This window comes from Pavona decussata, unplaced genomic scaffold, assembly GCF_977016875.1.
Source record: "Pavona decussata unplaced genomic scaffold, jaPavDecu1.1 SCAFFOLD_100, whole genome shotgun sequence".
Classification (NCBI taxonomy): domain Eukaryota; kingdom Metazoa; phylum Cnidaria; class Anthozoa; order Scleractinia; family Agariciidae; genus Pavona; species Pavona decussata.
Genome location: NW_028145515.1, coordinates 2,584,157 through 2,601,908, shown reverse-complemented (window position 1 = coordinate 2,601,908; position 17,752 = coordinate 2,584,157). Strand labels below are relative to the sequence as shown.

The 17,752-nt window shown below is 40.4% G+C and overlaps 1 protein-coding gene across 2 annotated transcripts in view; it reads right to left on the bottom strand.

The window, feature by feature from the left end:
- Positions 1-439: 439 nt before the first annotated feature.
- The window catches only part of LOC146472327 (uncharacterized), a 31,292-nt gene continuing 13,979 nt past the window's right edge, over positions 440-17,752 (bottom strand). For both annotated transcript variants that reach the window (XM_085119680.1, XM_085119679.1), the window contains 14 exons: positions 17,063-17,144; positions 14,893-15,864; positions 14,177-14,278; positions 11,278-11,304; positions 8,903-8,933; positions 7,929-7,978; positions 7,143-7,209; positions 5,656-5,784; positions 5,094-5,181; positions 4,630-4,729; positions 3,626-3,719; positions 2,772-2,838; positions 2,478-2,544; positions 440-1,457 (listed from right to left, as the gene is read on the bottom strand). In XM_085119680.1, coding sequence (XP_084975806.1) covers positions 565-1,457; positions 2,478-2,544; positions 2,772-2,838; positions 3,626-3,719; positions 4,630-4,729; positions 5,094-5,181; positions 5,656-5,784; positions 7,143-7,209; positions 7,929-7,978; positions 8,903-8,933; positions 11,278-11,304; positions 14,177-14,278; positions 14,893-15,864; positions 17,063-17,144 — 2,769 coding nt within the window. In that variant the 3' untranslated portion in view covers positions 440-564. The remainder of the gene's footprint in view (positions 1,458-2,477; positions 2,545-2,771; positions 2,839-3,625; positions 3,720-4,629; positions 4,730-5,093; positions 5,182-5,655; positions 5,785-7,142; positions 7,210-7,928; positions 7,979-8,902; positions 8,934-11,277; positions 11,305-14,176; positions 14,279-14,892; positions 15,865-17,062; positions 17,145-17,752) is intronic.

The window sequence follows — 17,752 nt, the reverse complement described above, 5'->3', positions numbered from 1 at the left end:
AAGAATTGCGAAGGAAGGCTCCACTATGATCAGACTACAACGGTGCCTACTATTGTTACTGCGCATACGTTCTGCGCATCGCGATACTCGGGTTTCCTATGGGTGGTGCCTACTAATACAGGAATATTTTTGCGCGGTTTAAAATTATACGGAGAAAGCAGCACTTACCAAATGCTTTTGGTATTTCAAAAAAAAAAAATTGGGGGTATCCATGCATTTTTCAGAGATAATTAAGTTTCAATTTAGAAAAAAATCCCATACATTGCTTTATATTTTGGGTTTTTTGTTTGGAGATATTAATGTTTAATTATCTCTGAAAAATGCGTGGTTAGCCCCAATTTTCTTTTTGGATTTCAAAAGCCCTTGCTAAGGTCTGCTTTTCCCGCATAGTCATAAACCGCACAAAAATACTTTGGTATTAGTAGGCACCGTCCTTAAAGGTAGAGAAATTTCCTTGCAAGCTCAAGGAAAACAATTAAACGAGCGTAGGAAAACGAAACTAAGCAAAAATAGTGCCTAATCGCAGGCAGCTTTTAGAGCTATCCTAGTAAGGCTATACTAGCATCATTTATATGCAGCTCCATTGCCAGATGTCTGTTTTCGTTCTTTAGGAATAAGTGGTCTCTCCGCAGCTGAGTCCATTGCTATCAAGTAAGACTCGGGCCGCGGTGATTGGTAAGCCCTTTGTAAATCTGGCCTCTGTGAAGACTTGGAGTCTAAAATGTTTCCTTTTGACCCGCCTTTCGGTTTGGACGATGTTAAAGGCAAAGTTTTTGCTGATGAGGATTTCTCAATTCGTCGACGAATGTCGGCTATTCCCGGAGAAAGTCGGCTCCCATTTCGAGAATCGGCAATTTCCGAAGGACCCCGAAGAGCACCAGAATAGTTTCTCTCGTCGCTTGGCGAAAGAGAATTTGCCTTTCCATTGTGAGAACTCCAATTGCTCGTCGTCGGAGCATCGCGATCTAAAGTCCTGGGTTCGACCTTGGGGCTTGCCGCGCGTTTTGGTTCAACCGTTCTTATAGCGGGCTCAAAAACACCGGAAGACGAATTATCACTTCCGGTTTCTTCAGAGTTTTGATCAGGCACATCTAAATCCAGATAGGATTTAAAACTTTCCACAGACGGTTTTTTCTTACGGAAACTTTTGATCAGCTTGTCACTCAACGGTTTGCGACGATTAGCACTCAAGTCCGGAGAGGAAAAATTCTGTAGTATTTCAGAACCCGTAGTGGCTGTAATTCGCTGCTTTCCCAGGTTTGCTTCGTCGGGCATAGAACAGGGTCGAGGTCTGGTGTCTTGGACAGGTTGTCGGTACTGTAAAAGACTGTCGTGAACTTCCGGGGACTTCTTAGCAAAAGAGCTTGTTAATTCAGTTGTGTAGAGATAGGAGCCAGTTCGTCCGCGTGTCTTGGCTAATTCTAATGATGATAAATCCACAGATGAACACCCTTTTCCTGACAAGAAAGAAAAAAACTTTCTTTAACACAATGAAATTGTTAGGAAAGAGGCCGAAGGTCATCTAAACTCACTAAGTCGTTGGTTTTTCTCTGCAATATGCAGAACTTGGACGACATGAAAAATATTTGACGAATGGAAAGCTGTCCAGTGCGAAAGGCCAAGTGCGTGGTAATACATAATTCCTTACTCCAGAAACTGTGAAAAGATTGGAACGAGTAAGGGATTGTGGGATCGTTTGGGCAGACGGATGGACATCGCGCCTACGAATATGTTAATTTTTCGGCATTTTTCCCGGGTAGCGTAGCTCTTGTTAAATAAGTTTTCACCTAAAAGAGTATCTCCAATACAATTAACTGCCGAAAAATGCATTTATTCATCGGCGAAATTTCCATCCGTCTATCCAAACGATTAATCCCTCATTCGTACCAGTCTCCTCCCGTGGTTTCTGAAGTCAGCAGATTGCACGAGTCGCCATCTTGGTATTAAAGGTAGGGGTTCACGGTTCTGGTTCTGGGCAATAACATGCCCATAAATCAAAATACTTTTTCGCCTTTGCACGCTATGACCCAAGCCTGGTTAATTTAATTCGTTGTTTATGAACAATTCGGACGGGAATAGGTAACTCGGGTGGTAATTTTTTAATATGATTGCTTTATTTCGCATGCAAATAACTAAACAAATCAACCGTGGAATAAATCCTACGGGTCAACGCTAAATTCAGTATCGACAATATGAGTACAATCCACTAACATTTTCTGTGAATTTTGGTCATCAGTCACATTGCTTGGACTAATTATAGAATGTGATTACTGAAGTACATGTGAGTGGGATTTTTAAAAAGTTGATTAGAAAGAGAAAAAAGCATTTAGATTCTTGCACATGCGCTGAAATGTGAACCCCTCCCTTTAAAGCATGCGCTTGTTTTTCTGAGGACTGAACAGTGGTTCTCCAGAAGAATCTAAACGAGCGCCTACTGGCTCAAACCTCCCTCCACTTGCCCTCCACGGTCCACCAACCTTTAATCAAGTCGTCCTCTTTCTTCGATAGTTCTTCAAACTCGCGTTCTTTGTCCGCAAGTTCAGCCTAAGTAAAAAATAAACAAGTATATGAATAAACGAAGGAAGGTTAAATGGAAACTAGGAACAGAACTATGATAGTGGACTTACACACCATCCGGAGGTGCTATGAGAACGATTATGATGATGATGATGATGATCATAAAGTGCGGAGGTTGTTATTCTTAAACCAGAATGGTCCGAACGGAATGCGCTCAGAGCAACTATTGGAAGAGAAAACAAGCGAGGTTTTACCTGGAGCAGTTTAAGTTTGGTGTTCATCTTCATTTTCCGCAGTGCATCAACAAACACTACAACCAGTCTGCATGTAAAATGAAAGCAAAGAGTCGTTTATTTTCAAAGCGCACAGAGACAAACGCACACATTGACACAGAAAACAGAAGGGCTCGAAGGTACCCACTTGAATGTGTGTAAACTATTTGCAAATTAGTCCCGGCTCGTTGAAACATTTCCTGACACAATTGAACTCGTCATTAGTCAGCTCTATTGTCGATGAAGATATGTTGTGTACACGGTACCTTGTTCGTGTCCGTCCCCTTCACTCCAACCTATTTTGCAATCAGTTTTTAAGACGTTCTATCGTCATCCCATATTTATATTTTAATTTCCTTGAGCAACCGTATCACATGGGGCCAAGACCAGTGTAGCAGGAGTTTTTTGTGTGGTTTTCTGTGCATTCTACTTTTGAGGGCGCGAAAGCTTTTGCGCAGCAAAACCAACAGAAATCAGTGCTTGCTTCCCAGGCCGCATGTGTCATGCATGTGTTATGCATGTGACATGCATGTGGCCGCATGTGTTGTGTCCCACTCGCGACTCTTCGTTTAGACGTTTCGTTTTGTTTTTAGTTTGTTCTTCATCTTTAAATAAGTGCGTACATATATGCGGACCAAACAATCTTCATAAGGCTAGGCCATCTCCGAATGGCTTTGAACGTCATTATGAAATCGAGGATTCGCGCAAAGCTTTTCATATCAAAAATTTTGTTTGCACATGAATGAAAACTGATTTTCACAATAAAAACCATAAACGAAACCTCCCTTTCATGATGAGTATCAAAGCAACTCGGAAATGGCCTTTGTGTTACACACCTGACGGATTCCGAAGCGCTATGAATCATCGTGACTATTGATTTGTGCTCCTCTTCATCAACGCTTTTGCCTTCCACTTCCAAGATAATGTCACCTGTAAACACGAGTGCCTATATTGATTACTTCGATCGACTTGGATTTCGACAGAAAATTAAACCCGCTCTTATAACCAATATAAGAGCTTAAGGACGATGCCTCCAGTCCTTATATCGAGGTATTTTTGTGCAGTTTGTGGCAAAGCAGGAAAAACAGATCTTAGCAAGGGCTATTGGAATCCAAAAAGAAAATTAGGGGTAACCACGCATATTTCAGAGATAATTAAGCATTAATAATTCTAAAAAGCTTTAAAATACATAACAATGTGTGAGAGTTTTCCTTTCACTGTCCCTTGATTGACTTTAAAAAATGCGTGGTTACCCCCAATTTATCCCATGACATAGAGAATGTACCGCCAATCAGAAACCCGTTGCATATTCTGCGGTATGCAACGGGTAGTATTCCACGAAAAAATTCCGGCGTTCCTCGCGGCCTACAAATTTTTCCCGCTATTTAAGATTTAAGAGCTTGCGACAGGTCAAAATTTTCATTCAGAAAAAATTACTGTCAACAACTAAAGAATACCCCAGTTTTGACCTTAATTTTGAATTCCTGGAACCAGACGTCGAACAGGAAAGTTAATTCAAAAAGCCGGGCATGGGATAAATTAGTTATGCAGTGCTTTCTCGTGGTATACCGTATGTATACGAGATACCAAAAAAATCAAGTCATTCGTGGGATATTTCACGGTATACCACTCGAAAGCATTGCATAACTAGTATGTTCTTTATAGATTCCAATTTCCCCTGCTAAGATCTGCTTTTCCCGCAGAGTCATAAGCCGCGCAAAAAAACCTTTGTATTATAACTTAGCACCGCTGACTTTCTCGGACCATCCCGAGATGCGCAGAACGTATTCGCAGTAGCAAAACGAGGCACCGTCGTTTAAGAGCTAAGCGAGTGTCTCACCCGGTCGAAGTCCCGCCATATATGCAGGTCCGTCTTCCTCTACGCTCAGGACGAAGGTCATGTACTCCACCTGTCCTTCTTGCTGAACGATCCCGTAGGTCTGTGATGACAAAAAATAACTAATTTATTCTCGTTTACCACAAACATACGACACCATACCATATTCCCACCAATAGCGTAGCTCCACTGTTCACTATATAAACACATACAACCCACAATTCCTTGATTCGCTCTGACGAAGTGCTAACGCTCGAAGCGTCAGCACTCGAATCTCTTTACGGTGGCCAATTTACCTTTAGTTATCAACTCTGCTGATAAACCAGATATTCGTTTCTACTCCCCACTGACACAGCACCGCAGTTTCTTTAGAAAGTAACCCAGCCCTAAAGCCAAAGTTCTCTCTCTAAAGGCAAATTTAAACGTACTGATTGATCGGATCTATTTGGCAAGATTTCCACAAATACCTGCAGGGTGAAACCGAATCCTCCTGAACTGGGTTTGCTCAGTTGGAGAGTGCGGCGCTGATTTAATGGTGGAGCATTCTCCGTCGAGCTGTAGAGAGAAAAACAAAATAGCTATACGTTTATCGTTTTCTCTCATAGAGTTCGTCTCAAGGACTCCCCCTCTCTGTAGTCGAGGATGGCCGAGTAGCAGAGTTAAACATGAGAATATGAAGGCTGGTAATCTTACAATCTAGGAGAATAACTGTACCGCGATTTGAAACATTTTTTTAAAATTATTAGTCATAAAAGCACTATTTTATGGAACTCCGTCCCAAACCACTGGGAATTTACTTTTAAGATTTTCTACAATAAGGTGAAAAAGGATAAATTTTTTAGGACCTTGCATTTAACGTCCCGTCTGTGCAATCACTCCCCAGACATTATACCGTTTTTAGCTTTTGATGCCGTCGAGGGTGATTCGAAAACGCATTGGCGTGGACGGGACCTCAGTGTATCAGAGTGATTAGCGCGTATGGGAATCCCCGAGTCTCAGTACACGTGACGTTCACGTGATCATACTAACCTCCAGTCTCCCAGCTGCTCTATTGTCGTACACGTGTTGGCGCGCATTATGGGAAGTTTCTCGGCCGGTGATGAGTAGTCTCGCAGAAGCTCATCCTTTGTGGACTTACGAGGAACAAAATTTTGAGTCCTAGGGAGAAAATGTTACACAATCAGCAGAGAATGAGGAGAACAAATTCCACCTTACAACTGTTCGGACACCCTTTAAGGACGTTGCCTGCTGATAAAGAAGTATTTTTGTGTCGTTTATGACTATGTGGGAAAAGCAGATCTTAGCAAGGGGGGGGGGGAGTAACCACGTATTTTTTTTAGGTAATTAAGTAACAATTATTCCAAAAAAACAGAAAAATTCAAAGCAATGTATGGCGTTTTTTTTTTTTTTTTTTTTTTTTTTTACAAATTGAAGCTTTATTATCCCTGAAAAATGCATGGTTATCCCAAATTTTCTTTTCGGATGCCAAGAGCACTTGCTAAGTTCTCCTTTCTCCGTATAGTTTTAAGCCGCGCAAAATAACCCTGTATTCAGTAGGCACCCCACATAGGAAACCCGAGTATCTGGAGATGCGCAGAACGTATGCGCAGTAACAAAAGTAGGCACCGTCCTTAAGTCCCATCAGTGACCAGTGTGTTATTTCTCCTTACAACATCACTACTTGATTAAACACAACAGTCGGGAGAATAAAGGAAATAATCACCAAAGATAAAATGCCTTGATGTTTAGGCAATTTCTCCCAACTAAAGCCATAAGAAAGATATGGTGAACAATTAGGAGAATATCCATGTTGTTAGTGGAGATTTGATGCGGTGTTTATTCGAGGGAGGCGCTATTTCGAAAAGATACGGTAGTGACTTTAAGTTCTTCATAAACAATGACAAACAATGAAATAGACTGTATTCGTATTCTCGGTCATGGTATTGAACTGGAACGAGCTTGCACACGAGGACTAAGTGGGCGAATCTTTTCACATGCAAATATATTTTTAATATACTCCCCCCCATGGGCCTCCATTGCAAGCAAGAAAGGGTCCAGTTGTTCAAAGCCCGATTAAGCTAATCCCGGATTAACTTGAACTTTGATGCAAGTTTTATTAATAATTAATAAAGATTCTCCCGTAAGATTTTTGTCCGTCAGTTTTTGCCTTGGACTTTTCTTAACCTTTAGCTTGAAATTAGCCTTTTAAACCATTTTAAACGAGCGAGATGAAAACCTCGATTAACTTTTCATCGTTGATTAGCGTTAATCGGCTTTCGAACAACCCGGCCAGTTCAATACCGAGTACAGTCAACTCTCGCCTTGCGGACACCTCCCCATTACGAACAGCAGCTAAATCCCCGGCAAAAATATATTACAGACGTTTGACTGAAATAAATTCCCGCTATTACGAACTCTCGCTATTAAGGACACTAACTCGCGGTCCCGAGGGTGTCCACAACAAAGACAGTTGACTATATACGAACATGGTCTGTTTAATAGGATTGTGTACAAACCGAGCGCTCAAGGTGATTGCAGCTCTTTTCATTGGCACAAAGGCGGAATATGGCCGGACACCTGAAACTAAAAAAAAAAAAAAAAAAAAAACACGAGAGATTGAATACACTTTGCACAGCAAATATTTGTTGGCAAATGCTCGAAGGTTATGTGACCGTGAAGACCGTTTGCAGCAATATGCTGCATCTGCAAAATCTATCCCGGAAATTTGTTCTTATGTGGCCTTGGAAAAGATGCTAGAGTCTAAGGGGGAGGGGGGCAAGAAATGAATGACCATCCCTTTTATAAGTTGATGCAACTAATTTCTTTCTCGAAGATATATTTGAGGTTATCCAATAGACCAAAACTGCGCGCGCGTGAACCAGTGTCCTTTTGGCAGGAAAACGAAATAGCTGTCGTTATTTTACTACGAGTTTTTGTGAGAACGGCGTAGTGGCGAAAGAAAGTCCTCGAAACGTAGGTGATCTCGTCTTTTTGGGATCACAGAAGGAATTAGCTATCGTCATTCAAAACAACTGCGTCAACTTCTTCGTTCACAAAGAGTAAAATGATGCTTCCTGATATATCTCTTCTTTGAACGTTTCTGAAAAACTTGAAGTCAAAATTCGTATTCGTAGTCATACTCGTACTAGAATCTTAAGGTCTCTATTAGCCAATAGTTAACGCTGTAAATTCCAGATTAAATGAAGTCTACGTATGCGACACTGCATCATGTGCACAGCGGCATTAAGCAAACGAAAACAACAAAACAAACAAAACAAAAATTCAAGAGCAAAAGTTCATACCCTTTTCTTTCGCCTCCTCTTCATACCGAGAAAACTCGTCATCCAATCGCCTGCAACAAAAGTTTTAAATTTAGATGAAAACGACAACAACCTAGCCTCCAACGAAGGCGCTCTTTGGGTGCGTCACGCATTCCTCCCCCACGAACATTCATGGAAGAGGAGTGCGTGACAAAGAGCGTTTGCGTAAGAGGCCAACAGCACCTTTCAAATGACAAATCGGTTTGCCTCAAGGTTGGCATCCATGCGGAAGATCACGGCCGATCACTATTCCGCTGTTCTTAAACTCTAGGATCATCCGGCGGCTTGCAACTGTTGGCGAGAATATGGCAACAATTCCTTACAGTGTGTGCGTGATAAATCCGCACTTGTGAAACGAAATAAGTAAATAATAATTGTTCTAATGTGTACTACCTTCCCAGGCAGTCGTAACTTGCGTGGCAGGCGCCGATAGGGGAGAGAAAGAGACGTTCCGGGAGTATCGAGCGCGCAACGAGCAGAAAGATTTGAAGAGGGGGCCCTCGCCTGTTTGCGCATGCCACTCGCGCTTCGCGTTCGCGGTGATTTTCAAGGGAGTCGTATTACTTTCTTCCCCACAAGGAGGGCAAATAAGACGCCCCTAAAAGAGCATGGGGGCTTATCGCGTACAGGCCTTAACTACATTGCCATTCTTAACTTTTACTATCTTTTATCTCTACCAGAACATTTATTGCTGCCAACATTTCCTGTATATGAAAATGCGTCTGTACTGCGGATGAAAGATTATAAAGAAGAAAATATTCTCGCAGTTATCTACGCAGCCAGACTTGCGAAAAAACCTGAAAAAAGATTCAGGCTTGAACGGGATTTAAACCCATGACCTCTGCGATGCAGGTGCAGTGCTCTACCAACTGAGGTATCAAGGCAACTGGGAGCTGGCCATATTCTAAGAATATTTCCTGTATTATACTGCAAAATCTATGAACTTATCTACTCACCGCAGCGAGAGTTTTGAAGACCTCCCCGAACCTGAGAAAAAGAATAAAGCCATGTAGATTAGCTGTTAACTCCAAACTCTGGTCTCAGATTATAAGTAATATCGGCCTCACTGCCGAAATGTGGTTCGTTAGAAACCGACCATGTTTGCGGCAAGTGAAAGCCGACACACGGACCGACAAACAAAGGGCTAATTGGCTTTGTCCGAAACGGGGAACTCGGAAAAGACGGGCATCGTGTTTGGTTAGCGGTTCACTCAAAGTGAGTAGAATTGTATTCTAAGGGAAGTCTCTTTTAGTTTACTCGGAAGAAACAGAATAGCGCTCTTTAAACAAAGATTTTGGTTTAATCGAAATAGGCAAAATTGTGTTCGTTAGGGAAAGTTTTAAAATAAAAATAGACAAGAAGTTAATTTCTCTTAATAAACCGTTTTGTTTAAACGGTGTAGACAAAATTGCGTTGCTCTTAAAATGTTTTTGGTTCACTTAGAATAGATAGCATTCAGTGTTTTTCAGACCGCAATAAAATAGTCATATCGCTCCCAAGACTAAGTCTCCGGAACACTATCAACGACAAAGATTCCGCGGAAACGTCTTTTACACTTTTCTCGGAAACTGTTTGGTTACATCCAAAAAGGAAACGATCCCCCCCCCCCCCCCCCTACCCGAAACAGAATACGGTTATTTCGGCTATTTTAAGAGATTCTTAATGCCTGACTAAACTTGGGAAGATACAAATGCCTCGGAAGCCAACTTTGCTGAAGCAAAGCAACAATGATTTTTCTTTAAGCTATTAAAAAACGTTTCTACAACCCATCTGATTGCAGCCCAAATATAGAAAGTTCATATGGATCGCACGAGGAGGACAAAAATGAAAACACAACTTAGCTTGGAAATTTTCGGGCGCTTTTCTTTTGGGACATAACACCTCGAAGAAAAATCATTTGGCCGATCTTTTATGGCACATTTCAGGCAATTTTCCTACTAAAAGGGAATAATTCAGTTACTGTTAGCGCGAGTAAAAGAGCAATTTCTTGATTTTTTTAAATTTGTGTAAAAATAATTGTAAGCCCGTGACGTATCCATAGAAGATGAGTAAATGACAGGGTTGTTCTTTTCAAAGCGTTACAACGACACTTAAAGTGGAATTAAGGTTCTCTTGACTTTTCCATTGAGTTCAGCATATAAGTATCAACTGCATCCCACAATAAGCAGAACCCTGCTTATCCGGACTGACAAATTATGGAATTGGTAGTATGCCAACGCGTTACGCAGTGTTGTGTAGCGCCAAGACAACGTATTACGCATTACACGTAAGTTATACTTGTAATAATCAAAGATTAGGGAGCGCGTTCGATGTCATCAGGCTCTCTCTCCTTTGCCAAGTTAGGTGATGATGTCATGCGCCCCTGCAAAATCTGCGCGGGATGCCAGATACACGTCCCAAGATCCGGTGATGCAATCGACGTTGTCACATACAATCTCGACTCCAGTCTGTATTAAGAGTGTGTTCTTTCTACGTTGAACCCAATTACCATTGCTGCAGATATTTTTAATTTAAGGTTTTCCCGTTGATACATGGAAGTATCAAACTTTCGCTCGTTCCACAGACTGATTAAACTGCATACTCCAGATACTCTGGGAATGGCGGCATTCACCGAAGTATTCTGTCCCGAGAAAGGTTATTCGCGCATTCCATTCGGGATAATTCGGGAAAAAATACTGTCACGAGAAAGGTTATTCGGGCGCATACCATTCGAGATCATTCGGGAAAAAATACTGTCCCGAGAAAGGTTATTCGGACGCATTCCATTCGAGATCACTCAGGAAAAAATTATGTCCCGAGAAAGATTATTCGGGAGCATTTCATTCGAGGTCATTCGAATATTCCAGTGCACCCAACGTGTTAGCTAGGATTCTAAGGAATGGAAGCCGCGGACTCGAGGTTTGAATATTCCTCTTTTGACGCATTGTATAGTGCGTAAGAAATGAATATATAGTCCTACAGTTGAACACTTAATTGATGTGTTAGTCAAGTTTTCGTTTTTCATAAAATACGTCTCTTAATTCAAATAAAGACTGTTAAGAATTTATTTATTCAGAAGTTTAGTTTTGTGTGAGATTTGATTGTTTGATTTTTTTCATGTATGTATCCGATTTTTTACATGTTGAAATTATATTTATAATTATAATTATACGGTAGAGTATATGTATAACTCTTGGAGAAAGTTGCGATCACAGATTAATGCGCACTCGTTCAGTAGCGCTAAAACGGCTGGCTTACTCTCTTTTAAGTAGATAAAATGACAAGGAAAATCGTCCAAAATGTGCCACAAAAACTTGCAAAGTTCTAACTTCAAAACATTATTTTATTTTACCTCCGTCGTCATCACGGCCTTCATCTTCTGTGGACAAAATATACGCTCAAAAATCAGCTAAAACGCTTTGTGCCAACATAAAACAACTTCACTTAAAACTAACTCAGCAATGAAATACCTTTGCAACCCTTCCCTCTACAATAGAGGCATCCACATTGAAACAGAAAAGAGTTTTGATTCAGGTCAACAGCAATGGAGATAAGAACCGAATCCATAGAGGAGATATAACGTCTAAAAGGCGAGGAAGATGGAAGTGGACTACAATATACACACTTCAACCATGACGTTCGTGTTATCAAGATTGGCCTCAATTGACTAAAATTAGCATACATGTTGAAACAAAATACTTGCTTTCTAAATATAATATGGGTATATTTTCAGCCCACTGTATATTATTTTAAGGACAGTGCTTCCTAATATAATCTGCGTAGATGTCGTTTCCGTTTCCTTTAAGCACGAAAGGCGCGCAAGGGCTTTGGGCAAAGAGGAGTAAAAATAGTAGGACCAAGGAGGAGGGGCTTTCTTTGTCCCCTTTTGCCCAATGCCTTCGCACGTCTTTCGTGCAGGGTCAGTGTCACCGATTTTTTGTGTTACTTTGAATAGCCAAAAAACATATTTGAATCGATAGAATCGTCAAAATAATGGTTTGGGTTTATTAACAATAACCCTAATAATGCACAGAAACTATTATTAATTATATTTGGCTTGGGATGGCTAGGATGGAAATGGATTGCAACTTGAAAAAATTGGCCAGTTTTTTCAAGTTCCTCCTGTGTATTGTAGAGAAGTTGCTAAAAACTGCTTATAGTTTGTTCTTCCCCGGATAAATCCCTTGATATTTCCTTCTCGGTGCTCTAACAGCAATTTCATGTTAGAAAAAAAGATTCTTTGTCCAATATTTGAGCCATTTTGACGAAAATATAGTTAAAGCGCCGTGACAGTGCCCCTCTAAAGGAAACGGAAACGACTGCTACGCAGACTTCTCCTAATACAGAAGTATTTTTGCACAGTTTATAACTATGCGGGAAAAGCAGATCTTAGTGTGGGCTACTGGAATCCAGAAAGAAAATTGTGGGGAGCGGGGCATTTTTGAAAGATAATTAAGCAACAATTATTCTAAAAAGCAGTAAAGTGCAAAGCAACGTATGGCGTTATTTTTTTTTTTCCAAATTGAAGCTTTGTTATCTCTGAAAAATGCATGGTTACCCCCAATTTTCTTTTTGGATACCAAGAGCACTTGCTAAGTTCTGCTTTCTCTGCATAATTTTCAACCGCGCAAAAATATCCCTGTGTTAGTAGGCACCACCAGGAGAAACCCGAGTATCTCGAGATGCGGAGAACGGTAACAAAAGTAGGCACCGTCCTTAAAAAAGACCGATGCTCTCCAAATCTTTGTACTTTACCAATAATTATTTTCATAATACTTCACCGCATTTTTTCACACTATTTCTATTATCGTATTCATAAATACTTCACCGTATTTGACACTGACATTTTGAACTTGACGGCGAAACGTTGTTCGCTACTAATTTCGCTAGTTTTTATTTAAAATGTATCTCCAAAAGTTCTCGTATATTATTTAGCCCATTAAATGTCAGGGCCTGAATTAACGCCGCGTTCAAATTAACATTGGTTCCCAGTTGTTCAAAGCAAGTTAAAGCTAACCAAGGATTTTCAATTCAGTGTTTACGTTGAGGAATAAATGTTGTTGCAAATCAATTTGTCCAATATTTTGACAATGAAGTTTTTAAAAAGTACCGAATTATATAATCGGCAGTGAAAAAGCTTCTTAACAGAAGTAGGAGTATGGATTAACTTTAACACTGGGATTAGCGTTAACCGGAATTAAAATAACCCGCTGGGCCGGAATTAAAAAAAGATGGAGATTTTTAATAACATCCTCGACCGTTTATAGCTAACGAGACGCATGTCACCGGATTGACTCCAGACATAACTGATTGATGACGTCAATGAAATCAAATAAATCAATAAGTAATCGATGGTAATCAGTTGATTAGTCACTGATTATTGCCGATGATCACTGAGTAATCGATAAATAATCGATATTTGTTGCATTAATTAGTCTTAGATCTAATCGCGTGGCCACACAAATCATACCAAATCGAAAATAAAGAAATAAAAACCATTTCATATTTACATTAATAGAACGAAACAACCGTCTTAGATGGAAACTTTTACCCCGGCAGGAAAATTTGTCGAAAATGTACGCGTATATTTTTCAGACTCTGATAGCCAGGAGAGTGAGACAGACAACCCGACCTTCTGAACATTTTATCGTCCACCATATCAATGATGCATGCCGTTTTGCTGTTCTCATAGATGTCCTATACATTGTAATAGACTAGAGACGAATCTTGGGTTCCTATGAATTCAGTTACTTTCCCCGTTTAATTATGCATGAGTGTACAACTCCTCTTTGCCTATAGCTATTAATTTATTACTGTCGCGAACCACTCACGTAAAGATTCATAACACGAAAGTCAGTTATACTAAATTATGGCAGCAAAATAATATATGTGTAATCAATGAGTAATCGATGGGTAATCAATAGGTAATCGATGAGTAATCAGTAGCATCAATGAATAATCGATTACATCGATAAGTAATCGATAGGCCACAAAATGTTTGTTCATCGATTAGTCATCGATCACCCATTGGTCATCGCCAATAATCAATGACTAATCAGTTGATTACCCATTGATTATTCATTGATGTCATTGATGATCGATTAGTTGCGTCTGGTTGACTATGAATTCATAACGACCAAATAGTGTAAATTAAAATAAGTGCTTTATTACCTACATGTATAAAAAGGCTTATTTGTTTTAAAACCAAGAGAAAAGTTTCTGTCGAAAAATACTGAAGCAGTGAAACATACCTGAACTTGACGAACCCACGATCAAGCTTATTCCTCGCTGTCGTAGTTTTTTGGTCACCAAAAATGCATAATTCGGCTGTAGCCCTGAAGGCGACTCGCTGTCTGTAATTTAAAAGCAAAATATAACTTTGGAGGAGGACAGCAGTGCAGACGCATGTTTTTAGTGTAATTAATTTAGAAGAATATTCCTTCTGTTATGAAAAGCCGCAAACTGGTTTCTTGAGGCGAGAAATAAAGGCACCAACGTCACCCTCATCGAGCAGCAACGATGAAAGCAGCTGCCGGCACTTTAAAATCATAAAGTGTGACCATTCAAATGAAAGCTACTGAGCAGTACTTTCCTGTAGTGCTGTGTATTATACTATACAAGGTGGTTCTAACTTTTGAGCCTGTCGATGAAATCCTAAAGTGTGCCCATTCAAATGAAAGCTACTGAGCAGTACTTTCTGGTGGTGCTGTTTATTATGCTGTACAAGTGGTTCTAGCTCTTGAAACTGGTCTGTGGATGAAATCCTAAAGTTTACTGTTTACTATCATGCTGAACAAGATAATTCTAAAATTTGAGTCTGTTGTTGAAATCCTGTAGTGTGGTCATTTAAATGAGTTTACAGGACTTGCACGCGGTACTGTTTAGCACGCTGTACAAAGAGGTTCTCAATGAACTTAGACAAATGCAAAGTTGTTTTGAGGTAGAATTAATATGATTTTCCACCTACCAAATCCTCGCTGTGATTTCTTCTTCTTGTGGCGCATCTCAACAGGTTCATGCTCGAAGTTGGCAGCGTCTTTGGCATCATGAGGTGGAACCTCGTCAATAACTGTAACCATTCTGTCATCTTCAGAATCGCTACCGATGTAAGTCTCTGGAACATTATCATCCATAAAAATAGCTTCTCTATGACTTCTAATTTTCAAAGCCTTTCTTCCTTCGTCTTCCTTTCTTTGTCTTAGGGAGACTTGTGGATACCCTCCATTTTCCACTTCTTTATTTTCCATTATTCCTTTCTCTGTATTTTCATTTTCCATTTCTTCACTTCTTCTCGCTGAATGATCGTAATCGAGATCCTCCAAAGATCCTCCAACAGAACCCGAGTAGGAGAGGGACGGGGACGTTGACCGCGATGTGACAGGCGATGAGGGAGGGGAGGGTATGCAAAATTGTTCCCAGATGTCATGCTCGCTCAGATTTTCACTCGCGATAGATCGACGCAAAGAACTTCGCTTGTTATTCGGAATCGAGTGTTTGTCATTTTTATGCGGGAAATAAGGTGAATGTGGGGGAGAGGGGTGGGGGGATAACTGGGGGGTGTCCCCTGGGGAGGCTATGGGCGTTCCGTCTTCGTATTTAAGTCCTGATATAGAAGCACGACTCAATTCGACAAGCAAGCTAGTGGGAACGCTTCCAATGAAAGTTTCTTTGTTTGAACTAGTGTTAACAAAACCATCTTCGTCATTGATATCAAACGATGAAATACTCTCCACTTCAGAAGATGTCTCTGAGCTAGTTCCATTTGCAAGAACGGCGGAGGATGTCCTTTTCGCCAGCTCAACGCAGCATCGCCAGCGTTTATTAGAAAGCTGTCCCAGTATTGTCATCTCACTTCCTTTTGGGATTAGAGTGCGTGGATGGCCGGGTATGAGGAGGTAATCTTTAGTTGTTGTTGACTGAAACTCGCATCTTCTCAGTACTGAAAAAAGAGGGGACACAAATAAATAAATAAATAAATAAATAAATAAATAAATAAATAAATAAATAAATAAATAAATAAATAAATAAATAAATAAATGGGAAATTCATGATCACTGGCTTCCAAAGAGTGGCCCTTTCATGCACTGTTTCCAGGTCGAATTGGAATTTGGGAATGTTTGTTTTTGTGGAGGGAGGAAAACCGAAGTACCCGGAGAAAAACCTTCGGAGCAAGGACAAGAACCAACAACAAACTCAACTCTCACATGGCGTCAACACAGGGAATCGAACTTGGGCCACATTGATGTGAAGCGAGTGCTCTCACCACTGCGCCATCCCTGCTCCCTGATGAGCTTAGGCTTAAAACCCAAGAAGGAAAGAAAGGTTAACGATGTAAAACAAGCGCCGCAAAACGGAGATATTCGGAAACGATGGTGTAACACCATTAGATCAAGACACTAAAGAAGAAGCGCTAATGATTGTTATTAATCTTTATTGATTGATTTTGACCATTGAAAGCGCATAGCTGTGACCCATAAATGTCTTGAAAATAAACGAATCAAAAAAGCATACTTGTGCAAGGGGCTAAGATGTGGACTACCTGTTGATGGCAACTTAGACATTACAATGAACAGTGTGAAACTCGAATTTTGATTGGTGTAACGGAGTTTGTACTTAGAGTACAGACGCACGAATGACGTCATTGGGTGGTGTGACCGGCGCACGTGATCGGAGTCCAGAGCCCAGCCGGAGTGACTGGTCAACAAAGTTTTGCAAAGTGTTTTGGCGAATAACGGGCAAACATAGGCGAAATGTTCCCGAAAAGCAAAACTATCCGATGAAAAACCTGACAACAACCGTTGCAAGTGACCTAAACCAGGTCAAATAAGCCAAAACTTTGTTGTGATATGAAAAGGAAGGAAATAGTTTACCTAAATATGTCGCCGATAGAAATCCGGTAATAGCGGGTAATCGATCACAAATCGCAGTGAAGCGACTAACACTACTCTGAGACAATTTGTGAGTTGCTTTGAACCTCATTTATGATAGAGAGGCTTCGTCTATAGTTTTTATTACAAAAATTAGTTTTCATTCATATGCAAACAAATCTAATTTTCATGTGAAAAGCTTTGCACTCCGCCTTGCTTTCATATGGAGGCTCAAAACAACTGGGAAATAGCCTACTAAAAAGTTCTTACATTTTGAATCCTTTGCGCCTAAAAACGCCTTTTCTTCTTTCTCCAACTGTAGTGCGAGGTCCTCCATTTCTTGCAGTCGTTTCTGTGATAAAGAAATCGAAGTTTAAACCCTTTAAACCCTAACACTGTAACAGTGATCAGTATGAATAACACACGCCAGAACCCACTTGGTCACAGCCACCCTCGCAGACGCTTTTTTGGTTCGTCACGCAATCTTTCCTCCACGTCTCGTTGGGGAAGAGAGATTGCGTGACGAGCCAAAACAGCGTCTGCGGGGGAGGCTATGTTGGTCAAAGCACCATTAGCTAACGCAGGGTTATTGCGACCTTTAAATACACTTTAATTACTTATCGAGACTTTCCAAAAGAATCTTGCCCTTCAGTTTCGACTTTTCATTAACTTTAGCTTAGAATAAGCTTTCAAGACATTTTCAAAGAACGAGCTGAAAAACTCGGTTAACTTGTTATCATGGATTACCATTAATCGGCTCTCGAACAACCGAACCCACGACAATAAACAAGATGACCGCCAAACCTAAATGTCGTGATGTATGTTTATACAAATTCTCCCAACTGATGGCATAGCAAATACACTGCGAACGGTAAGAAGAATGTGTATTTTGAAATTGGGTTAATGAAAAATTAAGACCCGTTTAAACGGTTTCAATATTTGTTTCAACATGCGTTCAAT